The sequence below is a fragment of the Setaria viridis genome, chromosome 3 (assembly GCF_005286985.2).
Source record: "Setaria viridis chromosome 3, Setaria_viridis_v4.0, whole genome shotgun sequence".
In the NCBI taxonomy this organism is placed as follows: Eukaryota; Viridiplantae; Streptophyta; class Magnoliopsida; order Poales; family Poaceae; genus Setaria; species Setaria viridis.
Genome location: NC_048265.2, coordinates 10,376,169 through 10,402,243, shown reverse-complemented (window position 1 = coordinate 10,402,243; position 26,075 = coordinate 10,376,169). Strand labels below are relative to the sequence as shown.

Genomic DNA, 26,075 nt, shown 5'->3' with positions numbered 1-26,075 from the left:
AAACCACCCCTTATTATTAGCTCGTAGCGCTGTCGTGTCGACGATTCTTTCCCGACGACCCCCCCATACGTCGCGGGCGCACAAGTCGGCGTGCTAGGACAAAATAGCAATGCCGATCCTGCTCCGGCTCACCCTGCTTAATTTGCCAGCGACGCCGATCGACACGATCCCCGACCGGGACCGGCAGCCTGTACCACGTCTCGGACGGGACGCGGAACTCTCGAGGTGGGCACGCAACGCACGCTCGCTCGCACACCTAACCGCTAGTGCTCTCGTGTCCAACGAGGAGATATGATGCGGTAGCGAGGCGGAGCGCCAGCCATGCCGGAAATCGGGGGACGTACGCCGGGCACGTCTTGTCCGCGGCCCGCGTCGACCAGGCGGCCACTAGCTCCTGCGTGCAGTGCGTGCGCGCGGCCGGGTTGCCAGAAGATCGCACTCGGGTTCCATCACCTGGCCGCTGATTCCGATCCAGCACGGGAACCCCTTCACATAGGCCCGTATGCCCGCGCCACGCGCGGTGATCGCAGGCGACGTACGCGCATGCCTGCCGCGTTGGCCATTGGGTTAGCCGCACCAGCTCATCACCCTGTGCCCCTCGCCTCCCTTTGCCGGCGCGGCCCGGCAGACGCGACGGCCAGCCGGCTGCCTGCATGTGAGCTTGCCATGCCGCTGCCTGCCCTGCTGCCTAGACGTACGGCACCCACCGCCCAAGTTCAGGGCACGTCACTGATCAACAGTCCTGTGGTCTCTGTTGCACAACGATCGGTTGCTGCCTTGCTGGGCAGCTCGATCTCCATCGCTCCAGGGCAGGGCAGGCCTGACAAAACCTGGGTGTTCCGGCAAAAGTGGTAAGTAGACTGGTAGTGGTAGCGCATGGTTTGGGCGCGCGAGAAAAAGCGCGCGCGTACATCTGAAAAAGGGTGTAGAGCCACATGGGGCGCCTGTCAGAGAAGGGGTTCACATGCACGTACGGCTGCCGGTACGCTGTGTTCAAACTTGAAGCACCAACTGTTCGTGCGGTCCTGAGATTAGGGAAGGTCCCGGGCGAAAATAAAACTCGAACTCTTTAATATAAACATTACAGTAAATATATATAAAATATTATCAATAAATATTTAAATATATCTAAAAGCAATATTTATATCAAATTATTTATACATATTACCTTAAAAGTTTCTTCAAACATTTCTCGATGCAAAGTTACTTGGAAAATTCGATATTTTTTTCTCTCATAGGCTCTTTCTCGACTAATACGTCTCTTGCTTTATTATTATTATCCTAATTTCTTGGATCATAAATATCTGAAGTGTAAACTGGTTGCTCATCAATACTAGCAGACCGTGCATATGCACCTGATGCATTTACTGTGTTCTCGGAGTCACTTACATTGTTATCATCGACGTTGATGTTAAATTTTCTTCCTAATTCCCATTAGTTGATTCATCCACAACAACTATTGCCAACTCATCTGGGTTCGTCGAAGCAAACGTATTACTCTCAGGATTCTGATTACTCTTGCAAAATTTATCCATAGCTCCTCTATGTGATTCTATAACTTGTCCACACATCCACACATTGCTAAAATTAATCCATAACGTATATACTCATCCACACATCCTTTTCTTTTCCTTTTCTCGTTACCCGATTCATATTTTCTAGACGACATGATATCCCACATTGCTAAAATTATTATAAATACACAATAGTTATAAATCATTTAAGACTAAATAACTTGTGATAGGAAATTAATAATTAATGGTATGGAGAATTGGGGAATTAGCAATCGAATCACCTAACCACATAAGCGAATTGACGATCTCCTATCCGATCTCCGTCCGTCCGCCGTTCCGCCAAGGGGGGGCAGGAGCGCGATACGAGCAGGAGAGAGGACCAGCGGCAGGATGAGACGATAGGGATGCGAGGGTGTGATAGATGAATTTGGCCCTTTTTTAACCACGAAGTGGGCCTACCTTAATGTCACTTTTTATTGTGAACCATTGTGGGCGGGGCAATAACAAATTTTACTTTTTCTGAACCCCCACCTTAATACTATTTGAAACATAAGCATTGCTTTTGCTCTAAGAATTATGTTACCGGTACTGTATCCCTGGGATTTGCGCCGGCCCTGATCACTCGCTGTGCTGCTAGAGTTGTAACCGATATTTTGGGGCGTCAACATCGAAGGCTGTAACCGATATTAGGGGGTGTTTGGATACTAGGTGCTAAACTTTAGTAGTGTCACATCGGATGTTCGGATGCTAATTAGGACTAAACATGAGCTAATTATAAAACTAATTGCAGAACCCCTATGCTATTTCGCGAGACGAATCTATTAAGCCTAATTAATCCATCATTAGCAAATGGTTACTGTAGCACTACATTGTCAAATCATGGACTAATTAGGCTTAATAGATTCATCTCGCGAATTAGACTTCATCTGTGCAATTAGTTTTGTAATTAGCCTATGTTTAATACTCCTAATTAGCATCCAAACATCCGATGTGATATGTGCTAAACTTTAGCATGGGGTATCCAAACATCCCTTAAAAGAAGGAATTGCCATGCATGTGACAACAGCAGATCGTGAACGGCAGCTGCTGAATTGCGCTGCCTGTCCGGTCAATGTTCACAAGACTTCGTTCAGGCTACGGAGAATCTGCTGACCTATCGAGAAATTCGAGTCTCCAGTGGATATCATGGAGTTCCCTTTTTTGCTCGTCTGGTCAGGCGGCGTCTATATCCTATCCTAACAAAAGAAAGTAGGCAGGGTAGGCGGAGACACGGGCAGCTCCCAGCACGAGCGTTGTGTGTGTGTGTCTCGCGGCCCGTCCCCTACCAGCCTGCAGCCGGTCCCGTCTCCGATCACATCGCCAGATGCAGCAAGCGTGAACCCGTCGGTCTCACACAGGAGTAGTACGATTTCAATGTACCCAGCGGGCTTGATTGAATCTCACTTCCTCCGTTCCAAATCACAAGTCATTCTAAATTTATTGAAAAGTCAAACTATTTTATATCTGATCAAAATTATAAAGAGAATCATAGAAGTTTATGACATCGAAGAGATATATTATAAAAATATATTTAATGAAGAAACTAATAGTACTCATATCATGAACATTAGTAATTTATTGTATAAATTTGGTCAGACTTTAGATGTTTTGATCTTTTAAGAAAGTTGGAATGACTTGTAATTTGGAAGGAATGAAGTACTGGTAAGCAATCCATCGAACAGAAGAAGAAGGAAGCTAGGCCGGGTCAGAAAGAAAAGAAAGAAAGAAACGGGAAGGAGAAGAAAAAATCTAAGGACAATCGAGTGTTTTTGGCAGCTTGAATCTAGACATATAGTTGATTTTTTTTCCCCCACTACACTAGAGCGATTTTCACCTTGGTCGCCTTCCTCATCTGCGGTGATGCTCCATGCTCCGGAACCATGGATGGCAGGAGGCGATGGGCAAGCCTTGCAGTGGAGGGTCCCACCGTCCCAGGGTGCAAAGGAATAGCTTCTCAAATGGGGTTTAAGGCAGCAAGAGCAAGCTTTCTCCCATGGAATGAGGAGGTCGGCCGGAACTAGAGGTGTAGCAAACACAATTGTCGAGTATGGGTTTTGATCGCTTGGCTAGAAAAAAAAAATCGAACGCTCAGATGAGATTAAACACCTCAACAGTTGGTAGACTTGCCCGAAAATAAAAATGCCTCCACGTAGCAAACGCTTCACAACATTGCCATTTATAAAGCTTGTTTGCAAGATTTCATGTGACTGAAAAAATCATGGTGAATTTGCAAGCTGAGCATTGCTCCAGTCAGTCAGGTTGAGGATTGCTGGTTGGGCAAGGCTTGAATGGCCTGGCAAAACCAGCTTATAGTGGCACGGGTGATCCAACCGTGCGTATGATGGGAGAGGTGGGCAAGGCAGCTCGTGCGCGATCGGTATGTGAAGGCGCTGAGGTAGAAGAACATGGTTCATAGAAGGAACAGGAAACCAACATGCATAGTCGATGGATAGGAGTCGTAGAGATGAAACTTCAAACGATTGACCAGTAGTAGCATCGATCTCCCTTCATAGCAGTTTGCCACAGATGCAGCTTACACACGCAGCCTAATTGAGCTGCCTGTCTACGTACGGACACGCACGGCACGGTGCCCCGAGCAGTAATTAGCAAACTGCCTACCGGTTAAAGTAGAGTAAGCAACAGAAGTGGCAGCATCCATAACACAACAACTGCTACTACGGGAAGTTACAAGGACGGCCATGTACACGCAGGCAGTGGTCAGGCTCAGGCACAGAGCCCGGCCAGGTGTGGTCCCAGTCCTGGACCGGCCAGGCAACCCCAGAGTTACTGCTACATCTCAGTTCCCCGATATGGATTAAACAAAAGGCGAGGTCGATTCGATGATTCGATCGATCAGGGCCGCAGCAAGCCTAGCCTAGCACAGGGGCAGTGCTCTTCCAGCTAGTACACCTGCGCCACCTGCTGCTGCTGCTGCGGCGGCATGCAGGTGCTGCTGTTGCTGCAGTGAGGCTGCGGGTCGGCGCCGCCCGCGGGCTCGCTGGCGGCACGCAGCTCGAAGGAGCCGAGCCGGTGGTCGCCGAGGCGGGTCTCGTACGCGGCGCGCTTGTACTCGCCCCACGTGAACTCCCGGTACAGGCTCTGCTCCCCGTCCCGCATCACCTGCGGCAGCGGCGCGATCCGCTGCGACGGCGCCGGCCCGCCGAAGTAGATCACGGACAGCCGCGAGTGCGACCCCTCCGGCGCCACCACCCGGTGCTTCACGCTCCTGAACCGCCCGTTCGTCAGGACCTGCGCGAGCAACACGCATCGATTACACGATTAGCTAGTGACCTCAGCTTTTCTAGTCTGGAGCGATGCATGCATGCATCTGGAACCTTCAGCTGCTCGGCGCCAGTGCATGCATCGCGGACGGAAGACCGGAAGAGGATGGGCATGGATGAGCATGAGCTCACCAATGCGCAGCACAGAGACATGCATGCATGCACAGGAAAAAGCGACCAAAATATATCGAGCAGTATAGTATAGTACCTGCAGCGAGTCTCCGACGTTGACGAAGAAGGATTCCGGGTCGGGGGGCACGGGGACCCACCTGCCGTCCCGGAGCTTGATCTGCAGGCCCGCGGTGCAGTTGGACCTGAGCACGGAGATGATCTGCGGGTCCGTGTGCTCCCCGAACCCCGTCACGCCGCAGTCCCCCGGCGCCCGCAGCGGGCACGGCGGGTAGTGGTTCACCCGCACCAGCTCGTCGCCCCCTTCCCGCCCCACCACCATCGACCGCAGCAGCGCACGGTCCACGCCGAGCCCCTCCGCTATCAGCTCCAGCACGCGCCCACCCACCTCCCTCACCGCCGCCGTGTACTCCTCCAATGCCGCCCTGCATGCGAGCGCACGCGCGCTTCCTTGAGACATGCACGGCGAGAGCCGAGAAATCAGACGCGTGCTAGAGATGATGGCTTACCGGAGTGAGGGCGGCAGGGAGGAGATCTTGACGGAGTTGGCGCTGACGGAGAGGAGGAGGTACTCCAGCCACCCGACGTCGCCGTTGGAGCCGATGCTCTTGCTGCCGTAGCCCAGGGGCCGGGCGGCGCCGGACATGTCCACCTTGTCCTGGGCGGGCAGCGCGAAGAACGCCATCGCACCGGCCTCCAGCGCGTCGGCGACGCTCGCGGGCACGCCATGGTTGGTCGCCCTGAAGAAGCCCACGCTGCGGCACGCGTCCGCCACCGCGGCCGCCGCGCCCGGCGCCGACAGGTCGACGCACGGGATGGCCGCGGCCGCCTGGCCCGCATTGGCCTTGGGGCACCGCATCAGCGGGATCTGGTCGATCGAGCTCGGCGCCGTGATCGCGACCATGGCTACTGAGTGTGTGAACTCTGCTCAGCTACTGTTCTTCCTTGTGTACGTGGAAACAGGGGGGAGCTCAAGCTCACCTCGGCTAGTCAGCTGCAGTGAGCGAAACAGAGCAGGAACAGGGGAGGAGCAGCTAGCCGAGACCGGCAGGGGAGGCGCTGCTGTGTTGCACGTTTGCACTTGTGATCTCCGATGGGGGCGATGGCCTCCAATATATAGGCGGCCAGGGCATCACAAGTTGCACTGACAAGAATTGGCAGTACAAACATATCTTTAACAAGGGGAAGGTCATGCACCTAGATAGGGTGCCTTTAGTTGGACTTTTCAATCTGTTAATCTGTTTTTTTTTTTGCAAAAGCTAAAACCAACCAAACAGCCTAGTTTAGGCCTTGTTTAGTTGACAAAGTTTGAAGGTGCCAAATTACTGTTACAACACTGTAGCACACTGTAGAGTTTCGTTTGTATTTGTGAATTATTATCTAAACATTGACTAATTAGGCTCAAAAGATTCGTCTTGCAAAGTACAACAAAACTGTGCAATTAGTTTTTAATTTCGTTTACATTTAGTACTCCATGCATGTACCGCAAGTTTGATATGATAGGGAATTTTCTTTTTGCATAGTGCCAAAGTTGGGAGTTGGGGTGAACTAAACAAGGGCTTAGTGACGTATAAGTGACACTTGGAGGAGTAATAGTAGCAGCCTATTTGACACTACACGCCTAAAACGACCTCTCAAAAGGTTTCTGCTTTTAATGAATGAAAGAGGTCATGCCGAAGTTCCAAAAATAGGATGGACCTCTCGTTAATGGAACCTTTGATTTGAGAAATCACCTCATCTAAAATGGAATGGGCCATTGAGTCGTTCTATGAAATCCGGGAAGCGAGACGGTGATAGATCAACTCATTTCATTTCTCAAACCAAACAGAAATATGAGGAGTAAAAAGATGTCGAACCATTTAATTTCTTAAACAAACACCCCCTAACCATTATTGATTTGTAGATTAAATTGGCAATGCTGAAACCCAATCGAGCATTTCTCACGAGATTTTCTGACCGATGAATTCGAGGCATGGAACTTCATCACAAATATCCAACCCAAACGTTGGTTTAGCGACGTTAAGGCTAGGTCTTTTGAGTTTTGAGTAGTGGTTTATCAAAGCACATGCTGACATGTGTAAAGGGATGGTCGCAATGGTAACCTTGCCCAGCACTGATTTTAGCTTATGGATAGGAGTAATATAAGGAGGGTAAAAAACTTGCGCTTTAGGGCTTATTTGGATAGTAATGGATTGAAGCGGAACGGGAAGGGTTAGAGGAGAAATTAGTTCATTTTAGACTCAATCCGCTTTATTCTACTCCAATACTCTTTAATCCAAGCAAGCCCTTAGTGGTGGACGATGATGGTAAGTTGGGTAAGCAGCAGGCAACAAGTCGAACATTGTTCAGAAACGGGTTAGCGTGATGGTAGGGTATCAACGGTGGATCTGATGGTGGGTAGCCAAGTGAGACAAGCAAGGAGGACAATGGTGCACTGAAGGCACTGTGAGTGAGTTCTCTGGAGAAGATGAGGGAGGAGTCGATGGCTCGTCTGAGTTCTTACAGGAGGAGCGGGTAGAGTGGAAAATGGAAAAGTTGAGTGCTTGTTGCAAAGATTAAAAGAGGAGGGAAAAACATTTGAATGAGATATGCCAATCCTGTAAAAGAAAACTTCTCGAAAGCACCCATGAAAAGCCTATTTTTGAATGTATTCGTTGAGTTGATTTAAACACTTGAAAATGACTTGAAACCTGAAACCATACTTGATCTCTGGATCAACATGAAACCATATTGTCTTCCCGTCGAGCTGCAACAAAACCATTGAACCACTAAAGATCTTCTAACAAACTAGATTCTATTCCGCAGCACAACGCAGCAACACGGCACCAAGAAACCGCCCCAAAACCTGGTTCTCTCGAGTCGTTGTCAGCTGCGGTGGCGGAGGACAACCACGAATTGTATCCGGCAGACCGGCACAAGTACAACTATCCGACGCTGCGTTTTGGCCTCATACACAACAGCTCGGAAGCACATTAACCATCTGCTGCGTTAGCATACCAACACAAGAGGGAGATGCACGCCGCTGGAGTCCGCCACCGGCACTGGGTTGCATTGTTTCGGGAAGATAGCAACGGGCACTCGCCAGGTTCACCACACAATCGACGGGCGAAGATTGCACGGCCATAATATTTTGGAAAAGAAATCTCGACGATAAAGTCCATGGGGGTGTTTTCCTCACGGAAAAGTTCGCCAGAAGATCACCCATCTCAATGACACTGTGCTGTTTCAGACTTTCAGTAGCTGTAGACACTACGACCAAATGGACAGTTCTGAAAACAATGCTGTGACTTTTTAATCCTGTAGAGGGTTCAGTGGTAATTACTGTTTCTTCATTGCAGCCACAGTTTCCCTGACAACTTGGGGCTAAACTTCTTGGGCTAAAATGTAATTAAAGGCCTCTTGCCCGAAGATATACCAGTTGGGCCAATGGCCGCTCGACTTTCTTAATCCAAGGACATTGAGTCAATGTCACCATGGTATTGTTTGAGACTAGCTCTGAGCCTTTGTTTGTCCTAGTAGCTCATAGCTTTTCGATCACGAATTGGAGTTCAGCTCATATTTTGATAAAGAAGTTTGACGGCTCAATCCTTTTGTCTTTAACCAAAAAGCACGCCGTTAGGGTGCCTGCTCTTGCAAAACCAAAAACTAACAAAAAACGTAAAAGTCATATGGCTTTTTCCCCCAAAAACTGCTTTTACTTTACTACAAAACCAAAAGCGTATTCCCCCCGCTTTCAGCTGCTTTGGGGGCAAAAAAATTACCCCATGCCATTGGTTATGTAGGATACCGGTTCGTTTTCCTATTCTATTCCCGTCCGCTCCCCATCACCCGCACCAGCCCCCCACCCGACTCTCGCCCCAGGCGGCCCGCCGCCCGACGCACCCCGCCACCCCTAGCTGCCCGCACCCCGTCGGCCACCGCCCCAGCCGGCCAACCGCCCGCCACACCCCGTCGCGCGCCTCCTTGTCCTCGCCACCGCGGCATCCTTCGCCTCGTCGCTCTCCGCCTCCACTCTCCGCCTCCGCGTCGAGGGGCACGGTGGTAGAGGCAACCCACTTCGTCACCGAGGCAGGGCTCGCATAGGCGCCGTGGGCGGGCTCTGGGTGGCGCAGACCGGGTTCAGCCTCTACGTCGACGCGTGCGTGCCCGCAGGGTGCCACCGCCTCCTGGACACCGGTGGCACCAAAACGCCCGCCATGCGGTGCGAGGTGGAGGAGGCGAGGCTCAAGGCCATCGCCGTCATGGACCTCGCCCTGTCTGTGTGCTGCGTCGTCGTGGCTGCCGTTGCGGCCCTAGTGCTGCTGCTCGGGGTGCCATGGCATGGACTGGCCAGCGGGAGGAAGAAGAAGGGGCTGACGAGCGGGACCCGCTCGTAAGTGAGAGAGGGAGAGAGTTGAGTGGGGTGGACTGTGGATGATATGCAGGGTCCACTTCACAGTTTATTCAAAAGCCACAGCTGCTCTAACCAAATGGCCTTCTGCTTTTCCCACAGCTGCTTTTCTACAACCCACAGCTCACAGCAGCTTTTTAAAAGTCACAGCCCAACCAAACACACCCTTAGCACCGACTCTTATTAATAAATCAACAGTCCAAAGTCCATACCATGGGTAAAAATCCACAGCTGCTTCAAAATCATGCTACAACACTGTCTTAGCCTAGCCTTGCGAATTGAACGTAGCTCATCTGGTAAGGTTTTTTATGGAACCTGTTCAACCGGATTTGAGTTCTCAACTCAGCACGGGTGCTCACATTTTTCTAGATTTATTTCAAGATTTAACCGACACTTTTCTTTCAGTGGTAGGCTTGCCCGTCGACATTGAGGCGTCTCTGGTGACTTCATCAATCTCGAGGATTTGTCGGCTCAGTCTTTCGGATGTGCTCATAAAAGTATGATTACGTGCGTGTATGTGAGCGTCTGCATTTGTTTGTACCGTGTGATTAGTAAAAAACACTATCTTAGTCTTGTTGGAGTTTCTCTTGAGTCCATACGTGACTACTCTACTCGCTCAATCCTCACATTCACAGAAATCTCAGCTTATGAAAACCAATGTGCTACGGCATGCATCTCGAACGTGTGTTGCACACTTGCAAGCGTATATGTGTTTGCAGCGGTTATTGCACCGTGAACATCCATCTGGTTCTTTTAGGACTAAACTTTACTTAGTCCCTTCTTATTCACTGAACTAAAGTTTAGTTCCCCCTATTTAATTTTAGTGTCGTTAAAGCTGTTGAACAAACGCAAAACTATCTCTAATCAATGGCTCCCGCTGCCCTTTCTCCCGCCCCCGTCACCCAGCGCTCCTGCCATCCTCCCGCCATGCCTTGCCGCTGGCCTTCAAGGTGAGGCGCGGCGGCGGGGCGGGTGGGCGGGAGCGGAGCGGAGCGGCTGGAGGGTGTCCGGGAGCGGCGGCGAGCGGGCTGGAGCGGTGGGCAGGTGGTCGGGGGTGGCGGGGGACGACGGCGGGGTGGGTGACGAGGAGGGCGGGGGCCGGCGGCGGGGCGGGTGCAAAGGAGGATTGGATCGGAAGGGATGGTGGGAGGAGGAACGGGACATTAATAAGGACAGACTCTGTCTAAGGTCTCCTTTAATCCCTTTTAGCAACCTCTTGGAACTAAAGGGCTAGTAACTTTTAGTTATCGTATTTGGCAGTTTAAGTATTAAAAGGGACTAAACTTACTTTAGCAGCCCCGAATCAAACACCCCGGAACGTTATCTTGTGTGCACGAAGATTAACGGTCGCTCTCCCGTGATTTCGCCCTGCGCGCGGTTCCTGTGTGACTGGAAGGCCACAACGACATGCGCGTCTTGCTCCTCCGAGCGTGACACGGCGACCTTGCGTCCTAAAGCAAGCTAAAACTACTGTCGGAATTGTCCCGTGTGTACGTGTGGAGCACAGCGTAATCATCGATCAACGTTTGGCCGTACTCGGCTTGGCGCTGCGCTGCAGTGCCCATACCGCGACACACATCAACCACGAGATTGTTGCATCCGTCATCGCTTTCCCCCCGTCACTTGGCCAGCAGGGACATGCAAAGAGATGGACGTATACGTACTGTATGAATTGGTGTACCGTGTACGACACATACTTAAATACATGCACGCATACGGTAGTCGTCCAGTGTTTACATCAGGCAAGGCCGTGAAGCGAAAGCATGCACGGAAGTTGACGTTCTACATGTACAGACGAAGGAAAGGAATATCCAGTCTCGACCGAGCAGTAGCCAGTAGAATACAATACCAACACGTTCTGGAAATAGATGGGCAACGGTTGCGATCGATTCGATGCGCGGCCGGATCAATCGCCGGTGTGACGTGTTGGAACCACGACACCCGTGTCGATCGCGACCGCGGAGAAAGCGAGCCGGGCATTTGGATTGGACCAGTGCCCGTGACTGTGCATGCAGCAGCGTAGCGATCACTCGCTCGATCGGGCTAACCACCGAACAACGTGCGCTGCGCCGTGCGGTCGGATAACGTACTTCGATCCCCACGCGGCGAGGCAATGGCATCGAGATGAGAGATGCTGCGAATGTCCCCACAAGCACCACGTACACTGCACCACGTCCTCAGGGCCTCACCTGCGGTACACCTGCTGGCGACAGTGCTAGCTCCTGCGTGAGTGCGTAGCGTGGCAGGGCACCAGCGATGGTCACGGCCGGTGGCAGCCAACGGAAGTGAGGTCCACACCACTCCGGCGGATCGGAGGCTCGGAGCCAGGGGCCAGGGGGACAGTTCCGGCCTCAGGTCCCCCCGACGGCCGAGCGCGAGAGGTCCCCCGGCGTCGAGGGCAAGCCGGCATGCACCTGCCCGCGGCACCGCGCGCGGGTCCGCGAACACGCGTCGGCCCGCGCCGCCGCCGCATTATTGGGTCCAGACATCGGAGCGAGTCAAACACCAGGGCAGGTCCCCGGCGCCGGCGGGCGCGCGCACGTCAACGTGCACAGCTCGCGCGCTGGCGCCGCCGCCACCTGCTGCTAGTTGCCTGGGCCCCCGGAGCGCGCACCACGGATGGCGTGCGCTCTGCCGCGCGCTGCCCCGCCGGCTGCGCTGTGTGCGCACGGCCGGCTGCCCCTATTGTACCTGTCCATGTTTCTGCATGGCCAAAGTGGCATCGATGATGCTCCGCGCCACTGGTTGCAACTAACGGAGTAGTATGTATCTACGACGAGTCTCTGGAGAACGTAAAGGCGCGCGAATAGTCGTCGTCCCTGCTAAAGGCGACCGTATGTGCAAAGTGAAACCGGCACGTACGCGTGCATGTGACAGCGAAACTACCGGAGCTAGGGATCGCATGCAAGATATGCTCGCCCAGATGGTGGTGTCCGGCCGGCCGGCCCGGCCCGGGCGGTAGGTGACGCGTTCCATCGCATCCGCACTACCAGAGGCTCTACGCTAGTCGTAGTAGTAGCTCGTAGGAATGAAAGCCCGCCCGAGAGAGATTCATCGTACGTCGCGACGCTACGTACCCGGCCGGCCGGGCCAGTGTGATGGTGATGACTCGATCGGTGGGCGCAAGTACAGACGTGTCAGGCGACGTGTCCGTCGCGTCGGTCGCGCTGGCAGACCTGCAGCTGTTTAGGGTAGCCCGGCCGGCCGCGGCGGTCGCCGAGATGGTGGGCGCCGGCTGGCGCGGCATCATATCGATCGCCGATCGGTGACTCGGCCCGGGGCCCCTTCGTCGCGGCACGGCCACGTGCACGGGGCCGAGGCTATGAGGCGTGTGCTCAGGCGTGGCCTCTCGATCGCTAGCTGCCGGCGGGCCGGCCGGTGCAGTGCACGGGCGGCACGCCCGCCTGAATGCCCTGATCATATCGGCGCGCGCCGCGCGGGCGGAACACACATGCGTGCACGAGCGAGCGATGCATGTCATCAGCGCGTCTACGCCCTCCCCTAGCTAGCTGCATGCAACGAACGGGCCAGAGTCCATGTGTATGCGATGGGCCGATGGCTAACCGGCCGGCCGAGACGTCGCTTTCGCTATCGCCTTAGCTTGTTGCAGTGAACGCGACCGGAGTGCGTCCACTGTGTACGTGCTACGTCCACGTGAGGCTCACGGGGTCCAGATTGGCCTGTTCCAGTGGAGCGCCAACACGGTGGCGAACACGTCGACGTCGACATCCGTGCTCTTTCCTCTGACTATTCCGCGACTGCGAAGCCGCCAGCCGCATGATGGACTCTCCAAGGTAGGTGTACTTGGATCAAACACCGGCGGAGCGCGCTTTGAGTTGGATCCCTTCGTTCGAAAGCAACTTGCCTGCTACCTACGGATAAATGCGGGTATGCTAGCCTGCTTGCTTGCTAGAAGATGAATACCCAAGATTCCATTTACTGAAGCACCAAAAAGAAATCACCGAAGAAGATTAGTCAAATACTTGTTACAATTTTACAGGGTGAGTCCGCGTCTGTGTTTTCAGAAAAAAAAATCAGAGCACAAATGAAAAGTGGACGAGGCCGAAAGAGAGATGGGCAACTCCGCTGCATGCCTGCATCATCTCAGCAACTGACAGTCAAATACTTTACTCCCTGGCAGTAAAAAAATTAACAACCGTAGCAAAGTACAATTCGACGATATGGGCTCCCTGTACAGGGCCGAAAGTAGTAACAGATAGATCTCTGTGTAGCCTATGCAGAGATATTGGGCCTTTGCAGCCACAACCTGGCAGTTTGTTCTCATCCTGGGCCTGTAGCCAAATTTAGTTTTTTAGCCTCGGTGTCAGCTTTTCCATAACAACCTTTGTTATCCTTCTTGGACATACTTTTCCATGCTGCTTTTGTCGGCATAAACCGCTGTTTGAAAATTCATCCCCAGACAAAACAAAATCATTGACGATTTTATCTTTTAAGTACCTAATATTTTTGTTATTTTACTATAGTGGTTGCCGCCAGGGGAAATGAAAAAAAGTGTGCAAGTACGGCCATATAGATGAGCCGTCAGGGGCGGGGGAGAAAGATATGGTGATTTCATAAGTTTATCTAAAGCGCCGAAGTACATGGACAATAGTATTGATTATCTTTTGCTTATCAGCCAAGCAAGCATGGAGACGGTGATCCTTGCGTCCACGATGAACTTTAAGTCCATAGCCAATCTTGGGCGGCGGCCGACATGCCGTGAAGGTCCATAAGCTCTCTTATTTTTTTTTCTTTTGAAAGACCGGTACATTAGCTCTGCGTGAGGCACCAGCGGCTGCTATTCTTTAGCGATTAAATAACTTAAATAACTACTCCATCCGTTTCAAATTATAGGTCGTTTTAACTTTTCTAGATTCATAGTTTTTCTATGCACTTAGATATAGTGCATGTCTAGATACATAATAATATTTTGAATCTAAAAAATTAAAACGACTTACAATTTGAAACGGAGGAAGTACCAAGAGATAGGAAACGAGCTAGCCGAAATAGCCGTACGTTCAGGTGCGAGTTGTTTTTAACTCAAATTTGGACATCCATTATTCCATTTCTTCTTATCTGCATTCCAGAGGAGATCTTGAATGCTATATCTAGTTTCTTCTTCAAGTTGGTTGCGTTCTTTTTGCTTGCTTGCGATATGGCTAACCGTACCAGCTTTTAGGCACGACAATAAGAATTTATTTTACCATTTTGAGGAGTCAAAGCTATATATAAGATGTATTACACGTCAGGACCGCACAACCATTTTTCCATATGCAACACTGCCAAAAGGACAATCGCTTTGTCATAATCTATACGCTGCCAGATCATCAGGTTGCGCAGAAAGCTGAAAAATATCCACCGAAATTAAAAGTCGCACACGATAGTGCTTCGGCCTGCAATTGTTTACTGCATCCACACCTCCCTTTTGACATACTCTGCCCCGGATCATGCATTTTCAACGCTGCTCAGCGCACCTTGTCCGGTGAAAAAAAAAAACTCTGCTCATCAGCAGGTCAAACCCCGCAGCCGCGCAGCGTTCAACACCCTCCAAGAAATCCACGGGGCCGTACAGATGCCGGGAGATGTGTCCTGCTCTGGAGCGCGGCCTTTCCGTCAGAGCGAGAGCGCACCACAGGATAGGAGCTGCTGGCCTGGCTTGATGTCGGCAGTGCGCGGCGCCATGCACATCCAACGTGCGAGCCCAACGCAACCTGCCGGCCGGCCAGCTCGAGTGCACGCACGCACGGACGCATGCATGACCGGCCGGCGCGGTGCCGGAGGACCTATCGCGCGCCTCCTTTGTGTGCGTGGTTGCCGGCCGTCTTATCGCGGATCGGCACCGGTGGGTGGATCGGATGTGATCGGAGCAATGCAGGGACGGGACGATCGACCAAACCGATTTGACCTCGGCACGTACGATGCCGCGCGCGCATCTCTATCGGACGCCGCCCCAGCCGGGTCAGCAACGAGCACTACTAGCTTCATTAGCCATTTAGCCCCGGCCGCGCGGCTCTTCGAGGGCGATCGAGGCAGCTGCCGCCGCGCGCGCGCCTATATAAACCCAAGCCGTTCGCGTAGCATTGGGCACCCACACCACCACTTGACTAGCTACTCGCAGCATCGGGATCGCAGTGCGCTGCTACCTGCTGGCTTGCTCTCGTACGTGGAGCTGCGACGCGCGACCTGCGAGATCTAGACATCCAGTGAAGTGTGGGTAATAATATGGCGAAGGTTGGCGTCCAGCATCAGGCGGGTGTGGTTGCGCTGCTGGGCGTCCTGCTGGTTCTGTCGTCCGCTCTGACGACGGCCGAGGCCGGCCGGCAACTGATGGGGAGGACGGACGGCGCCGTGGTGGTGGTGACCGCTACTCCGACGGCGAGTGCTGCAGCAACCGTGAAGGGGCTGCGGCTCGGCAAGGTAACGCGGGAGGAGATGGAGGTGGATGACGCCGTCGGCGTCGGCGAGTCCAAGAGGCGGAGCCCCGGCGGCCCGGATCCTCAGCATCACTGAAGCCGGAACACGTTACTTTCTGCCCCGACTCGATCTGTACCACGTTTGTTCGTACCGTAACAGTACGTACTGTAGTTGTCGTATACAGGGGAGTTGAGAGTTGCATTCCAAAGAGCTAGCGTTTCGGATCGTCTGAATAAAGTGGGATCTTGTTTAAGTTTTACAGCTATTGTCTAGCCATTTATACAGACCACGGTAGGTGACACTGGTAGAGAAACATCTTACATCTAGCTACAAAAGTCTCGATCGTTTTTGGATTCGGGACTAAAGAGTTTTAGTTCCGAGTCTAAAAATCAGCTCCGATGGGGCTCTTTAGTCCCGATCAGTAATATCAGCCGGGACTAATGGCTAGGAACAACAAGGAAAATTGGTGCGCCATTTAGTCAGGGCCGGTCATGAGATTTGGGAGGTCCGAGGTGAAAGTAAAACTTGAGCCCTTTAATATAAACATTATAACAAATATATATGAAATATTACCAATAAATACTTAATGTATTTAAAAGTAATATTCATATCAAATTATTTATACACATTACCTTACAAGTTTCTTCTAAATGCAACGTCACTTAGGAAATTGGATATTTTCTTCTTTTATAGGGCCTTTCTCGACTAACATGTCTCTGACTTTATTATCAAGATTATCCCAATTTCTTGGATGATAAATATTTGAAGTCTAAACTGGTTGCTAATCAACACTAGCAGACTGTGCATGCGCACTTAATGCATTTACTGTGTTCTCAGAGTCACTTACATTGTTATCATCGACGCTGATGTTAACATTTTCTTCATAATTCCCATTAGTTGATTCATCCACAACAACTATTGCAAACTCATCTGGGTTCGTCAAAGCACCCGTATTACTCTCAAGGTCCTAATTACTCTTGCAAAATTTATCCATATCTCCTCTCTGTGATTCTATATACTCATCCACACATCTTTTTCTTTTCATTTTCTCGTTACCTGATTCATATTTTCTAGACGACATGATATCCCACAGTGCTGAAATTATTATAAATACACAATAGTTATAAATCAGTTGAGATTAAATAACTTGTGATAGTGAATTAATAATTCATGGTATGAAGAATTGGAGAATTGACAATCAAATCACCTGATCACAGAAGCGAACTGACGATCTCCTATCTGATCTCCGCCCATTCACCGTTCCGTCGAGGGGTGGCGGGCGTGTGATGCGAGCGGGAGAGAGGACCAGCGGCAGGATGAGGCGATAGGGATGAGGGGGTGCGGGGTAGATGAATTGGGCCCTTTTTTAACCACGAAGTGGACCCACCTTAATGTCACCTTTTACTGTGAACCATTGTGGGCGGGGCAGTAACAAAGGCTACCTTTTTCTGGACCCCCACCTTAATGCTATTTGGAACATAAGCATTGCCCTTGCCCTAAGAATTGTGTTACCGTTACTATGCCCTTGGGATTTAGGGACCCGGGGCGGTCGCACACCCTGCCCCCCGGGCCGGCCCTACATTTAGTCCTGGTTGGTGATCACTTGTTTAGTCCCGGTTCCAACCGGGACTAAACGGTGATCTTTAGTCCCGGTTGAAACCAACAACTGGGACTCTATCTCTCCGCACGGGCCTGACGGCCTTTATCACCCCACCGGCCTCATCTCTCCCCCACTACCTTATCCTTTCCTTACCACAGGCCTCTCTCTCCCTCCACCGCTTCCTCTCCTCCATCTCCTACTCTCTCCTCCCTCCACTAGCTGCCGCCGATGCGTGGGGCTCCCCGGCCGTCCCCCCCCCCCCCCGGCCGCTAGCGCGCGGGGCTCCCTGGCCTAGCTGCTGGCTGCCAGCGCGCGGGCCTCCCCAGCCGGCCCCCTGGCCGCCAGCACGCGCGGCCTCCCCAGCTGGCTGTCGGCGCATGGGGCTTCCCCGGCCGGCGCTGGGCGGCAGCGGTGTGAGCAGGGATGGGGGCCATTTTTTTTATGGAACCTTTTAATCCCGGTAATACCAACCAGGACTAAAAGAGGTCTTTAGTCCCGTGTGAATGACTTGGGACTAAAGAGGGGGACCTTTAGTTCCAAATGGTTAGTTCCGGTTGATTTTTCAAGAGATATGAGGCTTATCAACTAGGACTAATGATCATATTTCCACTAGTGTGAATTTATGCAATGGTTCTTCCGAGAGCTCAGAGACAGGATGTAAAAAATTTTGATCCCTTATTCGCTCCCATCTCATCTGAAGTTTCAGTTCACATTGTTCCATTGAGTACGACACGAGAGCTTTTCTAGCTATATTAATGGGGGATAATATCAGGCAGCCCAGTTTTTTCGTTGCACTTGTGCATGCTGCCATACTGTTCCATCTTTCTCACCTCTAGCGAAGGCTCCGGCGGGTTAAGATTAAGGTTTTCCCTCTGTATTGGTTACTCAAAAAAAGAAACTACTTGGCATAACATTACTGAATCAAAGATACATACACGAAACCTAATATAAATATTAAGGAGTTGCATAAAGTTGATTAGCTTTATGATAGATTAATCTGTCCATCCTGAGTCCACATAATTACGACTAATTATTCTTCCAATGATATGAGTATACGTGCATATCTATGAATATTTCGTGTATACCGTGTTTCAGTTTTTTTTCATGCAAACTCTCAGTAAATTGGTAAGAATATATAAAACGGATTTCAAATAAACCTGGGGTGGACAAAAAATAACTCCACCAACAACAAATCGTCGTGCCACCAAGCATAAAAGGTTTTGAGAAATCCATAGTTCTCTTCCACCGAGTCTCATACGAGGAAACCCCCAAGTATAGACGAAGTCCGGATAACCCCTTAAACTATTTCTTGGTTTAGTTTACCCCTAAACTATACCATTTGATTCAATTCATGCCCTAACACAATTTGTCTTTTTTTTCTCCATGCACAGGTGGAGTTTAAAGTTAAATTTTGGGAGATGATAGCAGATATCATAACATATGTTAGAAAAATTCATCATGAAACTTTTATCATTATTTTCATAGGATATGATATTTAATAATAAATTAATTCTTGGGATACAAAATTATACAAAAAATATTGATGAAAAATCCATAATAATTTTTTGATGTACATTGTGGTGTCGCAAAATTTTAAATTTAAATTCAACTAGTGTATGGAGAAAAAAGATAAATTATGCTAAGGGATAAATTGAACTAAATAGCATAGTTTAGAGGGTACGCATATTGAATCAAAGAATATTTTAGAGTTGAGGGTAGTATTTTGGATACTTCTTCCAAAGAAATAAACACACGGCCTCATTGCCTCACCGCAGTACACCAAAGGTACAGATAACTAATTAGAAGGCACAACTGATAGCTATTTTAGTACCAACAGCATTTGCAGATTTGTTTGGCCCTAATTTTGGCACGAGTGGACATTGACCGGATTTCCTGTTATTAGTACTTTATTGACAGGGCCCAAAGTCATGTTCCATGACTGTGCATTCAAGCTTTATATTTTTATATTTAGGTGAAGCTGCACTCTCCACAGTGGATAACAGTTAGCTGGCATCAACATAGTGACGATATAGCAGGCGCTAAGTTCTAGTAGTGATATTTTTTAAATTTCATTAATATGTGTAATTGTCTATATATATCATGACTATTCAGAACAACCTAGTCAATTAAGATTTTAGAATCATAAACTGTACATAACATACATGCAATATATAGGATAACAAAGGTTTACGATGAAAAATAAAAGATTTTATAATGCGCTGTATTGGCCATAATAAGATATCATGCCAGTAAACTGCCTTTTGGACTCAATAGCGCTATCTTTTGAACCGTTTATACTTCACACCACGTTACCGCTACTACGAGTGCTATTTTATTACCTTGACCCTTCCTCTCAGTTCCTCTAATGGCAAATGAGTCACACATTTGGACATCTAAAAAGGTATCCGAAAAGCAAGTTTGTCCATAATTTTCTAATCTGGTATTTTTTTTGAGTAATCTGGTATTAAAATTATTATTATGATACAGCGAATTGCTGTGGAAACTGAAAAGATGAAGATGACAATGCCTTAAAAAACAATATTTTTAATGGAGAAGACAGCGACCAACCTGCTAGAAATGTCTATAGCTCACACAAAACTTTGTCTGCCATAAGCCTTTTGCAGTTCTACTACTACCTATCAGGGTGCGCCGCCACGACAAGAAACCATATGCCGAAAGAGCATTCATGTCCGAGAAGCGCATCGGATCGCGGTGGCCATTAGGCAAGTGGCCTGCTTAATTGGACCTAGTTTATCAACTGTCCAACTGGCGAGCAAAAGCGCCCAAGTGCAGTGCACACCATTGCCGGACTTGCAGTACATCAACCTCAAACTCGATTTAAAGTGGCGTAATCCAATGCATATCGATCATGTCACTATTCTGACAAAAATAAACAAGAGAGTTAACTAATTGGTTCCTGTTCTAAAAGCAACATTGCTTAACTCTGTCGGCGAAAAAAAGAAAGGGGTGATGGACGTGTGGGATTAATGGAAAGTTAGCTTTGATTACTTGCATTGCCTTAGTCCTTAGGTCATATACTTTTGGATATAGAATTTCTATTCTAAGTATTGGGGAAAGATTGGCCAAATTTCCACTTAGCAAATGAAGGTGGCAGAAGGTGTTCGGATATCCTTTGTTTATATCCAGATCCAGTACTAGTACGCTTGGATTTCTGCTCCACACATTGCTTTGATTCAGTATTGGAAGGTCTGTCCATAACCCACCTGATGAAGCCTTTTCCCTCAGCATCCGCAAGTAGAAATAACAACCATTATCTAGATGCATCTACGGTTGATGAGGCCAAAAGACTGCTTCAGAGCGGACTGCATTAACGCGCAACCGGTAGCGCAAAATGCGATCGCGCGACCCACTGTGCGGAGCTAATCATGTGCACGCAAAGCTAACCGCTAGAAGGAGCACACCCCGCGCGTGCACAACAAATAATTGTGTGCATGCGAGTAGAGCACCGGGAGTAGCATACTAGCAGTACATGTGCTTCTTGTCGGAAGAAAATTATGCTATTTTATTTACTTTGCTCTATTTTCTTTGATTGATGATAACTTTCTCAGGTCAGTCCAATGGAGTATTTATGGTAGTTTCTATATCTATTAATTACCTTGACAGCTCAGCTATTTGCTTATCTGGCAAAACAATTAATGAGGAGTGAGAGCACAAAACAGAAACACCATTTCCTCCTCACGGAACCAAGTCGACACAGCACCGAAACACCACGAAACCACCGAAACGGCGTTGGGGAGACTCAAGCAGTTTCTTTCGGCATGCATCCGGATCCCGTACGCCGCCGCCGCAATTCCTCTCCCGCCGCCGCCGCAAGCCATCTCCCGCGCACCCTCTCCGGCGCATCGCGCTTTCCCGCACACCCTCTCCCGCCGTATCGCCATCTCCCACGCGCCCTCTCCCGCCGCATCGCCATCTCCGCCGCCGCAAGCCCTCTCTTGCCGCCACGAGCTGCAAGCCGCTCCCTTGGCTCCTCGACCTCCTTCCTCCGCGTGCTCCGCCGCCTCCACGCGGGCCTCCTCACCGCCGGGCTCCTCCACGCGCCGTCGCACCCGCACCTCACCCTCCGCCTCACTCACCTCTACACGCTCTCCCCCGACCTCCCGGCCACCGCTGGAAGCCCTCTCCCGCCACTGCCGCAAGCCCTCTACCTCCTACGCTCGATCCCCAATTCCTAGACCTAGCCTCCTCTGCCCCCAATCTGAGAAAATGAATTTCAGGAGAGGCACTGGTGCTGGTGCTCCTGCCGCCGTTGCTAATGCTCCTGTCGCCGTTGCTACTGGATCTCCGTCAGCCGCAAGTGTTCAACTCGCCGGTTTTCCTGCGTGGTGGACAAGCTCATCTCCTATGGCCTCTCCCACTGTAGGGTATGATTATTTCACTCCTATACAAGTCCTTCAGGCAGTGCATCTAGTATGGTTTCCCTTTTGTGATTGATGAAAAGTATGTTTGATGGTCAAGCTAATATCTGTGCTAGTTATTGTCAAGTGCAATCGTGAATATTCAATAGATTACATTTGTTTTGTCAAGTGCAAGTACTCAGGTGTCAGGTCTTAGTTTCTGAACTGGTAGAGCTCTCATTCTGGTAGAGCTCTCATGCAATGGGAGAGTATTTCAGAAAGGAAATAAGAGGTACCAAGGTTGGTGTATTCTGTCCACTGTTGTTCCTAAGAGTTCAGGTGGCCTTCAGTGTGACGTTCTGTTCCTAGGATGGTTTTGATCCAGTTGGCAACATGGTTTTGTCAGGCTTTTAGCTGAACTGCCCTGATCCATGTTGTGTATTTATAGGAGTGTCTATGCATTAGCCTTGCAAAGGAAATCATTTATCATAGCTCCATTTTCTGCTGAGACGTCAGTATCAAATATTGTGGTCTAGGAACAGTAATAGAACTCATGTAAGTCGTTTTCCATGTGCTTGGTTCCTTTTCTAGGATACCATGTTAACTTCTAAGCTTAGAATTACTTGGTAACATAGTTAAGGTATTTTGTTATCCCAATGTTCAAGTGCAACCTCCTTGAGTTGATTATGAAGATGCATCACGTCAGTGTAAATAAGAGGTGCAGTAGATCCTAGTCAAGCTATCATCATCTGATATATTCAGCATGTCGTTGACAGAAATGCTGTGCACATCATCCGCATGTCTTTTTTGATAAATAATCACTATGGTTGTAGCACACTAGTTGCACTGAACATATTTTTTTCTTTTTTCAGGATTTACCCACCAGGTGGGTTTACCAATGTGCAGTTAGATCAATCTCCTAACCATCTCAATGAAAATTTCCATTTTGTTAGAACTACAAAAAGGAAAAGTGCAACTTCTCCAATTGCTCCAAGTTCTGAACAAACCCTGATAGGCAGAAGCAATGCAAAAAATAAAGAAACAATCGATGTTGATGTGGATGCTGATGAAAACCCCCAAGATCCTAGAACCGACAAGCGATTGAACTGGACGAAAGATGAGACATTAGATTGGTAAGCCACCTTTCTTACTTTGTAAACTTTAAGCCTGGAGAATATGAAAAATTATGTTTGGTTGTAAACTTTGAGCTGTTGTTTTTTTAAATGTAGGCCAGTGCTTGGTTGCGTAACTCAAAGGACCCGGTTGATGGAATTGACAGAAAGGAGATCAATATTGGGCGGATGGTACTAAAGAGTACAACCAAACCACAAAGAATTGCCGTCAGAGAAATCGGAACCAACTGAAAATCCGTTGGGATCGTGTTAAGAAACCAGTGAGTGAGTATCATGGTTGCTGGATACAAACCAATAGAGTGTACAGAAGTGGGTTTAGTGATGACCAATTGATGGATCTTGCTGACAAGATGTATGCCTCTACACATAATGATAAAGATTTCATATTGAAGCATATATGGAAGGTTGTTCGAGATGAAAGGAAGTGGTCTGCATATGTTAAAGAAATGGAAAAGAAAAAGGAGAAGAAGGGTGCAACTACTATGCCAGCTGAAGTGGTGAATTTGGATGATAATCCTAATATTCATCCTATGAGTCATAAGAAGGTCAAGGATGAGCGCTATAGGAAAAAGAAGGCATCTGATGCTTATTCAGCTATTACTGAGAAGCTAGACAAGTTCATTGAAGTAAGCACAAAGGCTAGAAAGGACCGTGAGAAGGTGTCAGAGGTGCAACAAAATTTGGCAAACAACAAGCTTGAAGCGGCCAAGCTTGCACATAAGGCAGCACAAGAACAAGTGAAGTGTAAAATGCTAGACACTTATAAAGAGCTACTGTTAGCACCCACAAGCAATTTGAGTGCACATGCTTTGGCTGAGAGGGAGAAAGCATTGGAGAGCATGAGGATGGTCTTATTTGCTACAGATAATTAAGGTATTTGCTAAATTGAAACTGCATGTGAATATGAAAATCTGAAAACTGCATGTGAATCTGAAAATCTGAAAACTGCATGGTCTTATTTGCTAAACTGATAATTAAGGTATTTGCAAACTGAGTATGCAGTGACTAGAAACTAAAAACTTTTGTGTATTTATTTCCTGTCAGTATTTATTTCCTGTGAAATTGAAAACTTGTGTGAACACCTGTCAGTATTGCAAACTGAGTGTATGAACACTTGTGTTATTTCCTTGCAAATGATGATTTCTGGAGTGCTGCGTGACCTGATGATGGATGATGCCACCTTATTATTTTACTATGCATATCATGAACTTCAGTTCTTTTGTTATCAACTATATGTGCTACCTATTATCAGTTCTTTTGTTATCCAGAGATAGTTCTTTTGCTATTATTAATATATGATTCTGGAAACAGGCTGCATGGCTGATAGCCACAGATGATCTACTTCCTTTTTGTATTGCATTTAATTTATCCTTTGCATGAACACTACTATAGAAATCATGGGTTGGAAGAAATAGTTTCTATTGTACATTAATTACTCTATTTTTCTCTTGGAAACTGCATCTGGAAATCATCCATTGGGACTGCCCTCACTACACTTCAGATTTCGAATCTGTTTTTACATTTTTTTATGAAACATTTTCACATTTATATTCTTAAAATTTTATCTACGAAATAAGATCCACTTTCCATAGGTTTTGAATTAATTTCAGTTTTCTCATCAACTTATGTGTAGTATTAGTAGTAACTTATATTTACATTATATTTCTAGAACTAACAAGTTGTCTTGTTTGTCCAGCGGAAATTGGCCCATGGAAATACAGTCACCTATGTTGGATGGTCTAGTAACTTATATGTCTAATAGATCTTTACTTATATAAAGAATTTGTATAAAATAATTAGTATCACTTTACGTAGAGAACGTGTGATAGCTTTTATATTGTTACAACTTACATACAGAAATGCAACAACTTATAGGGGGCAGTAGAACAGTTTATGTAGAGACGAAGATGTCATAGTAGATACTCAAGATAGGTAAGAATGCTAGGTGAGATTTACTTTGTAGCAATTTATGTATATAATTCGCTAGTTTATTTGCATTTAAGTTGCTACACTTAACATAAAACTAGCTACTATGTATTCACTATAAGTTGTCACTATATAAAAAACTATTTCGAAATATGTGCATCATGGATTAGTTTTGTAGATCTCGTCGTAAGAGACGTAGTGGTACAAACGGAATTGAAAACGGGCATCTCAGCAAAAAGTTATCGCATCTTTAAAATGTAAAACACATTCAAAGCATGTACAACATCAGCCCAATCTTCTCACACAGGCCGCAACAGGTCGCGCATGGTCACACGCTTGATGTCAGCGCAGCCATACGTGGGCTAACTTTTTCCTTAGAAATTCGGATCGGATCTGAACGTGCGGGCACGAGCCTATTATTTTACACAGAGGAAATTTCTTCGGTCGGGTCGGTCGTATGCTCGAAATTTAGCCCTTCCAACTTATTTAGCCTTCAACTACTAACAGTTTGACCGAAAAAATATTTTAATCAAAAAGAAACTCTGTTCGCGCGCGGCCCGGACAGAGCTCGAGCAGCCCAGCCTAACCAGTATAGGCAATGTAAAATGCTCATCTATTACTCTATATTAAGCTTCTACCTTAGGTATATTAAAGATCCTAGCTTAGGCGAATGATGAGGGCATCAGGCAGTGTAGCAAGCCTTGGTAAGACATTGAAACGTGGGGCAGGTAGACTTGAAGCACCTTTATGTTTTTCGAGACATCATGTTGCTGAAATATCCGGTAGGTAGTGCTACTCACAACAATATACAGTACTACTCTAAGTAGCTGCGGTATAAAAAAAACATAAGTTCCCCACTTGACTTATCCAGACAAATCTTTTCTTACTCCATTCCTCAGGCACTATAGCAAGCTTTGGTAAGACACTGACACATGGAGCAGGCAGACTTGAAGCATCTTTATGTTTCTCGAGACATCATGCTGCTGAAATATCAGGTACTTGTTGCTACTCAAAACAATATAGAGTACCACCCAGAGTAGGTGCAGTATAAAAAAAGAAACATAATTAAGCTACCCACTTGATTTATCCAAACAAACCTTTTCTTGCTCCATTTCTCACCATCGTTGCCATCAGTGCCCTTCTTATGTTTGTATACAATACACTTTCGTTTCTTTTCTCTAGCCTAATATCAAAATTATTTCTACATCTTTAATATATCCTATATATGTTTGTAAACAATGCACTTATGTTTCTTTTTCTAAAATGCTGATACACATCTGTTCTTTCGAGT

At 48.2% G+C, this 26,075-nt stretch overlaps 1 protein-coding gene and 1 pseudogene across 1 annotated transcript; one reads left to right on the top strand and one right to left on the bottom strand.

Annotated features, from left to right (window-relative positions):
* Positions 1-4,018: 4,018 nt before the first annotated feature.
* Positions 4,019-6,116, bottom strand: LOC117847681 (gibberellin 2-beta-dioxygenase 3). The gene is made up of 3 exons (XM_034728929.2): positions 5,473-6,116; positions 5,043-5,388; positions 4,019-4,802 (listed from the first exon to the last, which is right to left on the bottom strand). The coding sequence occupies exons 1-3, from the start codon at positions 5,865-5,867 to the stop codon at positions 4,455-4,457; spliced, it is 1,089 nt and encodes a 362-aa protein (XP_034584820.1). The 5' UTR covers positions 5,868-6,116; the 3' UTR covers positions 4,019-4,454.
* Positions 6,117-21,146: 15,030 nt separating this feature from the next.
* Positions 21,147-23,730, top strand: LOC117850830 (uncharacterized; annotated as a pseudogene).
* The last annotated feature ends 2,345 nt before the right edge of the window (positions 23,731-26,075 follow it).